At 45.3% G+C, this 13,106-nt stretch overlaps 1 protein-coding gene across 1 annotated transcript; it reads right to left on the minus strand.

Annotated features, from left to right (window-relative positions):
• Positions 1-8,707: 8,707 nt before the first annotated feature.
• LACBIDRAFT_312497 (uncharacterized protein) lies at positions 8,708-9,109 on the minus strand (the record flags this gene model as incomplete). The annotated part of the gene is made up of 1 exon (XM_001888199.1): positions 8,708-9,109. One exon carries the CDS (start codon positions 9,107-9,109, stop codon positions 8,708-8,710), a length of 402 nt encoding a protein of 133 aa, XP_001888234.1.
• Between the last annotated feature and the right edge of the window lie 3,997 nt (positions 9,110-13,106).

The following is a 13,106-nucleotide window of genomic DNA, read 5'->3' on the forward strand; positions in this document are numbered from 1 at the left end:
TAAAGAAATAAACAGAGGTCTTATTAGACAAGGATGTGAAACCCCCACACCTTTCTTGCTGTATGCAAAATGTATTTTTATTGGGGACTTTTCAAGTTATACCCAGTGACAATCTATTTGCTATCATGCTATACTTCAGGCATTGTTTAAAAGACATCCCAAGTCTCCATGGATTAACTCAAAAGGATGGTAGCATTTTTTCTTCTTGCAGAAAAGAAGGACCAATGCTGTGGATACTTGTTTACTTCCAGAAAAACTCTGGATATTAGCTTCTACAGACATTATGCAATGTTCATTTTAATATTTCTACCTACCTTTTGTATTATACACACTACAAACATTGATAGGGAGTTATTTTACCTCATTCCAACAAATATATTAAGTGAAAAATACATAAATTGACAACAAGTTCGAATTTACCTTTTAGGGGAGGATATAGAATTTTCTAGCCCAAAGACTTTATGAAGCTCATAACAATAGTAGGGAGATCCGGTGTTCAAAATATCTCTTCCTCAAGTTGTGAATTGCTTCCAGTAGGTTGCAGTCATTCAGAATTTCCCACTTTGTCACATCCCATTTTTGGGAGTTGTCACAGTCAATGTCCTGCCTTATCCTGAGTTTTTATTTGTTCATGCCCAGACTTGGTATATACAATCTACACCTCTTTAGCTATGTTTCATGCACCAGAGTTTAGTTCTTAAAATGTCTGGTTCTTGTGTTATAGCACCAACTTTGTCCAAAAAATCATGTGACATTACTTTTGATCAGTTAGTGTACTTCTGGGAATATTGTGTTGCAGTTAATACATGCTAAACCAAAGATTTCAGCAGCTTGCAGTGCCAAAGGTAATATTGTGTTGCAGTTCATACATGTGAAACTGAAGTTTTCGGCAGCTGGCAGTGCCGAAATACTTTCAGGAATATTGTGTTGCAGCTAATACATGCGAAACCGAAAATTTCGGCAGCTGGTAGTGCCGAAATACCTTCAGGAATATTGTGTTGCATCCCAGAGACTATGTGCACTCAATAAATATTAAAACTGAGGATTTCGGCGGTTGGTAGTGCCAAAATACCTTTGTGAATATTTTGTTGCAGTTTATACATGCGAAACTGAAGTTTTCAGTGGCTGGTAGTGCTGAAACATCTCTGGGACTATTGTGTTGCATCCCATAGACTATGTGCACTCAATGAATATTAAAACGGAATATTTCGGCAGCTGGTAGTGCAGAAATACTTCCAGGAATACTGTGTCACTTGCCAGTGAGTATGTGCAATCAATCCATGTTAAGTCCGAAGCTTTCAGTGGCTGGTCTGACCATACAGAACTATTGTTTTACCATCTGGACATATTGTTTTATCTCCTGGTGCATATACATACCCACTATTATCATTGGTTGATGTCCTGGGCCACAATGTAGTATAAAACAAAGTGTTGAACATGAAATACTGAAACCTTTTGAGTTCATATAACAGATATGTATTAATAGGATTGAACAGAAGTAAGTCAACCATCATTCTGAATCCCTTCGCAACTCCAGAATGTTCTTCATTAATCAATATCTCAGTGGACAGTTACTCATCTTGTATTACAGTGACTAGGCAAAAGTCTTGCACGACACAAATAATTCTATATCCTCTCCAAGTTCCAAGGAATGGTTACCATATATATATGGTAATATACAAATGTTCTATATACATCTTTGACATGAATATGAGATCTGGATCTCATGCTCTGCTCCATGTAGAAAAAAGTGAAAGAAATGAGGTTTTGAGAGCTTTACAAATACTTCATGTGAGGATCTAAAAAAATGTGAAGAATTAAGTACTAGCTAACCCAAGTATACAGAACTTTGAATCATGTCAATGTGAGATCCAGATCTCATATTCATGTCAAAGATGTATATAGAACATTTGTATATTACCATATATATGGTAACCATTCCTTGGAACTTGGAGAGGATATAGAATTATTTGTGTCATGCAAGACATTTTCCTAGTCACTGTATTATTCTCAAATCTCCGAAATTTCTCTGTTTCAAAGTACATCTTTATGTTTCCAGAAGGTCAAATAGCTGCCGAAGCCTTTGATTTTAACATATATAAAGTGCTCATAGTCTCTGGGAGGCAAAACACTATTCCCGGAGGTATTTCGGCACTACCAGTTGTGGAAATCTTTGGTTTTAACATTTATCAAGTGAACATAGTCTCTGGGATGCTAGACAATATTCCCAGAAGTATTTTGGTCCTACCAGCTGCTGAAATCTTCGGTTGGGCATGTATGAACTGCAACACAATATTCCCAGAAGTATTTCAGCACTACCAGCTGCCAAAAGGTTCGGTTTTAACATTTGTTTAGTGCCCATAGTCCCTGGGAGGTAACACAACATTCCAGGAGGTAGTTCGGCACTACCAGCCACCGAAATCTTCGGTTTCGCATGAATTAACTGCAACACAATATTCCCAAAGGTAGTTTGGCACTACCAGCTGCCTAAATATTCGGTTTCAATACTTATTGAGTGCACATAGTCTCACACAATATTCCCAGAAGTATTTCGGCACTACCAGCTGCTGAAAAGTTCGGTTTTAATATTTATTGAGTGCACATAGTCTCTGGGATGCAACACAATATTCCCAGAGGTATTTTGGCACTACAAGCTGCCGAAAACTTCAGTTTCACATGTATGAACTCCAACATAATATTCCTGAAAGTATGTTGGCACTGCCAGCTGCTGAAATCTTTGGTTTCGCATGTTTCAACTGCAACACAATATTCCGAAAGGTATTTTGGCACTACCAGCTGCCAAAATATTCAGTTTCAATACTTATTGAGTGCACATAGTCACAACTTCGGTTTCGCATGTATTAACTGCAACACAATATTCCTGAAAGTATTTCGGCACTGCCAGCTGCCAAAATCTTCGGTTTAGCATGTATTAACTGCAACACAATATTCCCAGAACTATTTCGGCACTATCAGCTGCCGAAAAGTTCAGTTTTAATATTTATTGAGTGCACATAATCTCTGGGATGCAACACAGCATTCCCAGAGGTATTTCGGCACTACCAGCTGCTGAAACCTTCAGTTTTAATCTGTATTGAGTGCACATATTTCTGAGAGCCAAAGCCATATTCCTGGAAGTAGTTCGGCAGTATTAGCTGCCGAAGTTTTCGGTTTTAATGTGTATTGAGTGCACATATTCTCTAAGAGCCAGAGCCATATTTTGGGAAGTATTTCAGCACTACCAGCTGCCGAAATATTAGGTTTTGATGTGTATTTCAGTGGATTGAAAATATTGTATTTCCACTGGCATTTCGGCCAGAAGATGCTTCAGGAGTGATGGTCAGGTGACCTTTTATAAGTGGAACCAGGCAACTGGGCCCAATTATGAGTCCAAAGCCTTTTGTTATTTTGTCCCATTGGGCCCAGTTACCCTTCGAAATGCTTTTGTTATTTTTGTTTCATTGGACCCAGCCATACCCCTTAGTGTTTACAGCCATTGGGCCAAATTACAGTCAAATAGCGTCCAATAATATTGGGCCCATTGGGTTGGCCTTATGATACGTTGGACAATTGACCATGTGGACTTTTTACCTTCCATTGTGTATCTACTGAATGCCCTGTAGTACTCTGGGATCATGGAAGCATCTGACAAAATCACAAGAGGCCAAATTACAACTCCAGGCCCAAGGAAGAGCTGCCATTCTGCCCACTCAGCCAGGCGATGCCCTCGTTTTCGGCCCAGCCCCAATCTTTGTCTACACTCAAGAGAGAACAACACCATGCCCACCACCTTTGGCCGAATTGTTGGACTTGGATCCAAACTCCCCATGCAGTACTTATCAGTCCCCCACAGAGTCCTGCAGGACTACACCATAATTTTGGCAAATTTGAGTTGTATGAGAAAAATTCTGTGATTCCTGAGGACTACATGAGATTTAACCATCTGTGACACCTCCTCTAACTTCCTTAATGAACTTAACTCTATTTCCATCCTTAAAGCATTCAGATATCGATACATAGTAGAATTTAATTCTATTTTAAATGACATCAAAATTACTTTACAAGTATATTAAAGGGAGGGGGGAAGGAGGGACAGACAGGAAGGGGGGTACAGACAGGGGTAGGAAGGAGGACAGGAAAGGGAGAACAGACAGGAAGGGAGATAGAGAGGAAGGGAGATAGAGAGGAAGGGAGATAGAGAGGAAAGGGGGACAGACAGAAATGGGGACAGACAGGGAGGGAGGACAGACAGGGAAGGAGGACAGACAGGGAGGGAGGACAGACAGGGAGGGTGGACAGACAGGAAGGAAGGACAGATAGGGAGGGGACAGACAGGAAGGAAGGATAGAAAGGGAGGGGGGACATACTGGGGGTGGGCACTCATTGCCGCTCATCAGTGGCAGCCTTGTTCGCCATTCATTGGCAGTAGTGGGGGGGTCGTGTCTGTCTGTGGGTGCTCATTGTCCGCGGGCGCTCGTCGTTTGTGCGTGGGGGGTCATTGTCGTCTGTGTGTGGGCATCGTCGTACATGGGGGGCTTGTTGTCATCCATGTGCACTTGTGGGTGGTCGTTGTCCATGGGCGCTCATCGTTCATGGGTACGGGGTTGTCGTTGTCCATGGGTGGGGTTGTCGTCATTGTCTGTGGGCACTCGTTGTCTGTGGGCGCTCGTTGTCTGTGGGCACTCGTTGTTCGTGGGTGGTGGTGTGGTTGTGGTCACTCGTCGTGGGGTCCCATTCATTGTCAAAAAAGTTGCCGTCGACATGGCATACCCAGATGGGCATGCCACATCAGCAGTTTGGTGGTGGCGCTGTTTGTTGGGTGCCACCACCATTTCCGTTCTTCACTGTTGCAGTCAGTGTTGGTGGGTGGGCTGTTGTGGTGGTGTATGGTGGTGGTGGGGTTGTCGTCCCTCATCATGGGGTCATGGGCATTCGTTGTCGAGAAAATCACCGTTGACATGGCACACCCAATGGGGTGTGCCACATCAGCCATTTGGTGGTGGCGCCATTTGTTGGGCACCACCACCGTTATCGTCATCGTTGTCTGTTGTGGCCATTGTCATTGTCGTCGTGGGCGAATGGTGGTGGGTGGTGATGAAAGAGAGAGGTGATGTGACATGTCACATATGAGAACCATCATCAACAAACATGTGCACAGGATGCATCACATCATGTGATGCATTCCAAGCACATGTTTGTGGGTCATGTGACTCATCACATGCATCAATCCTGGGACTAGTCCTGTCTGAAAATCCTCAGGACTGTCTTCAGTCCTCAGGAATGGACCCCCCACAGGACTGAAAAAATTGGCTGGTACATCAGCCAATACTCAGTCCTGGGACTGTGCAAGAATCCTCAGGAATCTGTGGGGGACAATAAAGACCTTGAAAGTGCATGATAATAATTATGAAAGCTGCTAAGAAATGTTATGAAATGGTCCTGTGGTCTTTGCCTACATTTTATAAAAAGAACATAGCCTTTATGAGAAAGAAAGACCCAGGACACACCTATGAAAGGCCTTTCGTAAAACTTGTGGACTTATACACACAGCTCTACAGGCAAGTACCTTAGTTTTATGATAAAGGTGGTAGCCACTTGTGAGGAGGTGGACTTTGATCTGAATACTGGATCTGATGAAGTCCTGCTTGTGGCAGGCCATGCATTTATTGAAACAGGCACTGAGTTTGGTGGATACGGGTCCATGCTTGTGGATAAGCTGAAGGCTCATCACATACTCAAAGTTGGGATCCACAATACCAACCCTTGCACCTACCAGGAGGCGGTTAGCAGAGACGATTCCAGTGCATGGCACCAAGCTATGGCTGATGAAATGAATTCCCATGGAATCAATGGTACATGGCATGCTGTTTACCTCCCACCAGGTGCCAAAGCAATAGGATCTCATTGGGTATTCAGGGTTAAGAAACTAGCTGACGGATCCATAGACCACTTCAAAGTTTGCCTTGTCATGCAGAGGTATTCCCAATGTCCAGGTATTAAATATGACAAGACCTTTGCACCAACCGCATGCTGGAACACTATCCATACAATCTTTGCCATTTCCACCCTTGAAGACATGCACCTTGAGTCTGTTGACATTGTCTCTGCTTTCCTCAATTCACAAATCGAAAAGGACCTCAACCTATACCTTGAATTGCCACCTGGTTCAACAGCCACTGCACTTCCAGGCCTTGAGAAGCAACCAGGCAATGGACACCTTGTCAGGAAGCTCATGAAAGGTCTCTATGGCCTCAAGCAAGGTGCTTACCTTTGGCACAAGCACATGAATGAGGTATTCCCTTCCTTGGGTTTGACTTGCATTCTCTCTGACCCCTGCATCTATGTTTACATCCATGGAAATGTCTGTGTCATTATCCCTGTTCACATTGATGACATGACTATTGCATCTACAGACCACCCAGCTATCCTTCGCATCATCAAACAGCTACATGGCCACTTCAGACTTTGTCACCTAGATCTAGTGTTCGAAAGTCCAGTTAGGTTAGGTTATTGGGTGCCCAGGGGCTCTAACCGAGACTGAGACTGGTTAGCCTTCATTCCCAAACCCACAATAACCTAACTGGACTGAAAATAACTGACCAAAACCAGTTAGTTGCAGTTACTAACCAGTTAGGACTGAAAAAATAAAGAATTGTTTGAATTTGGGCAAAACCATCCATATATGTCTCTTTTCACATTCTTAGATGTGTTTTGAAAGGTCCAGTTACAACCTGTTATAACCGGTTTTTTAACGGTTAGTTAACTGCAAAATAACTGGTTATCTTATTTTTGAAATGGACTAACCCTAACTGTAGTTAGGTTAATTTTGTGGTTAGGTCCAGTCCAGTCTCGGTTATTTTCCAGTTAACTAACCTAACTTCCAAACACTACCTAGGTCCTACTAATGGTTTGCTCAGGTTTGCGTCAACTGTGACTGTCTGTGTTGCATGCTGTGGATTGACCAGCATGCATATGCAGTGGACATACTCACCCACTTCAATATGATTGACTGCAAGCCTGTTACAAGCCCCCTTGACCCCAGACTCACTCAATCCCAATCACCCCAGACACCTGAGGAAGTTGCAGAAATGAAGAAGTACCCATATATTCAAGCCACGGGTGCCCTACATTATCTCACACTGTGTACCTGCCCTGATATTGTGTTTTCAGTGGAAGTCCTTTGCAGATTCAACACCAACCCAGGGCTCGATCACTGGAAAGCAGTCAAGCACCTCCTTCACTACGTGTGCAGCACTTTGGATTACCAAATTGAATATTCTGCTGCAGCCACTTTACCAACATCCCAGCTTTTCTGCACCTATTCTGATGCTGATCATGGTGGAAATATTGATACAGGAAAGTCCACTACAGGTACACTACTCATTATACCAGGGGGCACTGTCACGTGGACCAGCAAACAGCAGAGTGTAGTATCTACCTCCACCATTGAATTGGAGTTCATTGCCACTAGCGAGATAGGTCAAGAACTCTGCTGGATGTGTACCCTACTTGATGAAATCAGCAATACACAACTTCATGGCCCATCTGAGCTGAATATGGATAATCAAAGTGCTATTCAGGTCAGCAAGCACCCTGAAAACCTGGGACACCCCAAACACCTTGACTGACATTGGTTCTGGCTATGCCAGGCTGTCTTCAACCTCAAAGTCAAACCCCGATACATTGAGACAAAGGACATGGTTGTGGATCTGCTCACAAAGTTGCTCACTGGGACCTTATGGACAAGTTCAGAAAGATGATGGGATTAGTGGGGAACTGGTCAAGGAAGACCTCTGGTGATGTTCTCATGCACTCCATCAGGTGGGAGTGGTGAATATTCTGTGTGTGCACTCAAGACCACTTAGGGTTAGGGCTTATCCCACCCTTACAATTCCTGCCCCCATAGTTTAGTATTTAGTTTACAACTACTCTCTCAACTATGGACACAGTCCAAGTTGTTCATTGAAACTCAGGTTACTTTTAGTCTCCAATCCGAGACCTTCAGTTTCGTGTCACCACTGCTGCTGTAACCTGTTCAACAGGAGGGGGGTTTTGGTGGATATAGGCAGGAATATAGTGAATGCTGGTGCCTGAGATGTCATTTGGTTGTCGAATAGGGGTCCTAGATGCTCTTCTGCTTCTGTTCTTGTGGATGAATGTGGGTGTACGTGGTGGTGAAGGTGGTGGAGGGGTGCTGTAAGTCATCAGGAATTTGTGGCTGCCATTGGAGATAGGTACAGAGGGTGTAGAGAGAGTCTCCAAGAGTTCAGATGGGATACAGTGAATCCTAGGTGGAGGAACATTGCTGATCGGCTGGGTGTTAGGCCTTTGACTGATCTTCCTGCAAAGTAGCTACCAACATTCAAGGTGGACAGCCTGCTAGAGGCTCCAGGGGTTGGTCCAGGTGTGTATTTTGGAGTGCTGGAGCCAGTGTAATGTGTGCAGGAGGAGGAGGCAGAGTTGGTTGTGAATACAGGAAAAGGGGATGCAGGTTCAATGTTCAGGAAGGATGCTGAGGTGCCCTACTGTGGGGTCTGAAACATCCATGGCATCCAGGGCTTGGGCTTGATGTGCCATGAGGTCAAGGACACAGTTCCATCATGAGGAGAATGTGTTGGTAGGGTAAAGTAAGGGAGATGTCTCTGTGGATGGGTGAGGTGGGATGTAGGGTTTTCCAAAGATGTTGATGGTGACTGCGCATTGGAGGTCAGATTGAGGAGGCCCACCCACACCTGCTGCTCTTGCAATTGAAAACAGGTCCATCTCCTCTGGAGATTGTAAGAACGGCATAGAGCAAATTATACTGTGCCAGAGGTCCGATCCTCAAAGGGAATGTTTTCTCCACCACATCTGAACTAAACCCATTATGTCCCCAGCCGATAAGCATTGCCCTCGCACCTTCCCCACCAATCTTCACATCCACCTTCCCAACCACAAACCCAGTGCCAATACCTGACTGGCCAGAGTTCTCAATCTCCACACAAAGGACCACCGTCTGCTCAACACTCCCTGCTTCTCTCTGCTCACATTCTTTTTCTGCATCATTGAGTTCTGCAAGGGTTCCTTCCGTTTCTGGAAGGAGAATGTAGGGGACAAAGACGGTGTGCATGCCGACTAGTGCTTGAAAGTCCAGTCCAGTCCAGTTTTTTGGCCCAAAATGAAAAGACCGAGACCAAGACTGGTCCACACAATTCCTAAAACCTCAAAAGACCAGACCAGGACCGGAAAAGACCAAGACTGTAGTCTTTTTCAGTCTTTGGACCAGTCTTGGTCCAAACTGGTTACAACTGGTTCAAGACCAATTTTTCAACTAAATATGCAATAATATTTCCAATTGTGAGTTGGTAGGTTTATTGAGATTCTTCGTAGCCTCTAAATGAGTGCAAGAACATTATGTTCCATTGAGAATTGATGTATCTACAAAAATACTAAGGTACATCTACTATTTTCATGAAATATTTTACTATTTTGTATGTATCTTTGTCAGTTTTTGGCCTAAAAATATGATTTTAGGTGCATTTTGAAAGGTTATTATATAGGTACAAAAGACTGGTCCACATTAACCAGTCTTTTTGCAGTCTTGTGATCTCAAATCTGAAAGACCAAGACTGCAGGTCCGGTCTTTTGCAGTCTTGGTCCAGTCCAGTTGCAGTCTTTTTGCAGTCTTGGGACTGGACTTCCAAGCACTAATGCTGACTCGGAATCAGGAGACTGTTGGGAGTGTATGGCAGTAGGATTTTCAGAGTGTTGGGAGGGATTTGCAGATGGCTGACATTCAATAAGGGGAGATGCACAATGAAGATACAGAAGGAGAAACTGCAGGCTGGGCTGACGGCAAGACAAAATGTCCAATGCAATTGAAAATTTGTCTATGCTGAGGTGTGGGGCTGATAACCTGTTGACAAGTGGAGGGCAAGAGGGAAACAAGACATGCAGGCAGAATAAGTAACTAAGATGATGAAGTAGCTATGTAAATACAACTGTCCGGAAACTACTGAAGTCTTCTAAGCTCTTCTAAGTCCAACAGTACTGAATACCCACCAAATTGATCTGAGTTCTGTTGCATATAGGATATAATCTGCATATTTGGATATAAAGGCTGATACAAACAAGATACAAAAGCAGGATATGTTTAGGTGGGTGTGTAACAGCCAGCCCAATCACGGCCAATCTTGCAACCTTGAAAGTTGATGATGGCAGACGGTTCACGGGAAATCACAAGAAGGGTGTATGGATAAGCCAGCTCTGGCACCCACATCAGCCAACATTTGCTACCTCTACCTCTACCTCTGCCAAGTACAGAACAAATCCAGTGTTTGTGATCTGTGGTCCAAGCAGGGTAAGCAGAATCTACAATGGACAATCGTGCAATTTCATCATCTGAGGTGATACCAGCAGGAGAGGTGCTGGAATTGAGTGAATATGTGGGAATATTTGGCACCCTGGCCTGAGCCACAGTCAATGCATCCCACACCCGCACAGATTTGTCGACTGAGCCAGAGACAATGCGAGTGCCATCAGTGGAGAAGGCAACAGACCGGACAGGTCCCATGTGGCCATTGAGCACCTTCAGCTCGGCCCCAGTTGACACATCCCACACCCGCACAGATTTGTCAACTGAGCCAGAGACAATGCGGGTGCCATCAGTGGAGAAGGCAACAGACCGGATGGGAGCCCTGTGGCCCTTAAGTACCTTCAGCTCAGCCCCAGTTGATGCATCCCACACCCCTACACATTTATCATGTGAGCCAGAGACAATGTGGGTGCCATCAGTGGAGAAGGCGACAGACCAGACATAACTTATGTGGCCATTGAGCACCTTCAGCTCAGCCCCAGTTGATGCATCCCACACCCGCACAGATTTGTCACATGAGCCAGAGACGATGCGGGTGCCATCAGTGGAGAAGGCAACAGAACAGACATTACCCATGTGGCCATTGAGCACCTTCAGCTCAGCCCCAGTTGATGCATCCCACACCCGCACAGATTCATCGTCTGAGCCAGAGACAATGCGGGTGCCATCAGTAGAGAAGGCAACAGACAAGACACCACCCATGTGGCCATTGAGCACCTTCAGCTCAGCCCCAGTTGACGCATCCCACACCTGCACAGATGTGTCAAGTGAGCCAGAGACAATGCGGGTGCCATCAGTGGAGAAGGCAACAGATAAAATGGCTTTATCTGTTTTTATTACCATCAGTGGCACATCACTAGCCTTCCTATGAATGAAGGATGGGATGCCACAGAATGATTCTCTCCACCCTTGAGACATAGTGGATCCTGCCGACCAGGATGCCAATGCTGAGATATACAAGTGCGGTGTAGACAAAGCTGGTGGATTTGCAGAGAAGTATGTGGCGAAATTGCGTGCTTCAGCAATGTTGGCAGCAAGCCCAGCTTCCCTTTTCAGGTTCTGACTACCAGCTTTAGAAACAGTGTATATCAAGTGACAATATTCTCACCTTCAGAACCCACTCATGCGTGTGCTGAAGCATTATGCTACACTGACCACTGGATCCAAGTAGATTCATAGCCTCAATCCAAAAGAGAATGCGAATACAGAGGAAATCTGTGATATAGTCACCAAGATCAGGCTCCCCATTCTTTTGATCGATTTGGGCCAGATGCTGAGCCCAGTGCCAACAGGCATACCTTAGGACTGGTTTGATATTGGTGTCAACCTGCTGTGCCAGCTCTGGGTCCTCGGCATCGAGTAAAAACGAGGATGTTATGTTGCCGATATTGAAACGTAGCGACTCCTTCATACGGTCAAAGCAACATTTCGTCAGAAAAGTGTGGTGTTGGGCCTGATCACATGTTGTGGACATCTGACAGCCACTAAGCTTGAATGTTGAACGAGTGTGACTGAAGATGAAGTCAGGAAATGATGCATGGTACCAAAGGACCTGGTCATCTTTGCAGTAGAGAACTGCATGAAGTCTCTTCAAGACGGTGATCACAGTGTCAGCAGATTCAGAGAGGAGAGCAGCAGTAAGAGATGCTGGCGTGCGTTCGAATGTACAGAGGAAGGTATGGAGAATGCGCAAACGAGAGTTGAAGAGGTTTTGGGGAAGGTTAGAAAAGGTGTCAAGCATGATTTGTTGGTAGAGGTTGTCAATGAGCAAGGGCTGCTGTGCATCGGATGGTGAAAATGTTTGTTCATCATGCAGGCTGCTCAATAGTTTGCTTTGCTCAGATTCTGATAATTCGCATGGTGTCAGATACCTCACGATGGTTGCAGCGGCAATAAAAAGACCACCCGCCAGCTGTTCCATGGTCTTGAGCTCAGGCTTGTCTACAAAGTTTGGAAACTTGCTCTCTAAGTACCGGGTGATATCTAGTCCCACACGCTCAATCGGCACGTCTTGTAGGCGGCAGACCGCCTTGGACGAGAAGGTCTTGCACAGGTCCTCGACGCGACGATCTGGCCGGCTCGTGATAAGAAACTTGAGGCCTCGCAGGCGACGCTGGTTGATTGTCTCGAGTAAGCTTTGCAGAAACAGAGACCCTCCATCGGCCTCGATCTCATCCAATGCGTCAATGACCATGAGGTAAGGTGGGAGCTCCACATGACGTCCGGACTCGGACTGCTGCCATGGGCCCACAAGGAGGTCCTTCATTTGCTTGTTCGGCTTGTTGACTGAGTCAAACCTATCTGCTTCATGCAAGGCGTCGGCATACGATCTCGACTTCCGAGCAAGCTGGTATACAAGGGTAGGAATGATGTGGATCTGTCGTCTTGTCTCCTCAAATTGGCGGGAGCAGAGAAAGTTTCCGCCCAAGACGGTGTGCCGTCCAGTATCCTCAAGCTCATCGAAGTGTTCGGCAATGGTGTATGCGATCGTCGTCTTTCCAGCGCCAGCTTGGCCGGTCAGCCAGAAGACAGGCGGGCTGTCCGCCGAGATATCGTCAGCCCATGAAATTATCTCCGTCAGAATCTGCTCGCGAGTGCCTGCGGTGCATGGTTCACGGGTCACCGTCGCCCCGGCCCCCAAGTCAGCATCGTAGATCGCCTTACGAGCGAGAAGAGGGTCAAGTTTTGTGAGCTGTAGGATGATTTAGTGCTCGTCCCAGATGAAGAATTTGATGTTTACCCTGAATTCGGC

Source organism: Laccaria bicolor, genomic scaffold (assembly GCF_000143565.1).
Source record: "Laccaria bicolor S238N-H82 LACBIscaffold_52 genomic scaffold, whole genome shotgun sequence".
Classification (NCBI taxonomy): domain Eukaryota; kingdom Fungi; phylum Basidiomycota; class Agaricomycetes; order Agaricales; family Hydnangiaceae; genus Laccaria; species Laccaria bicolor.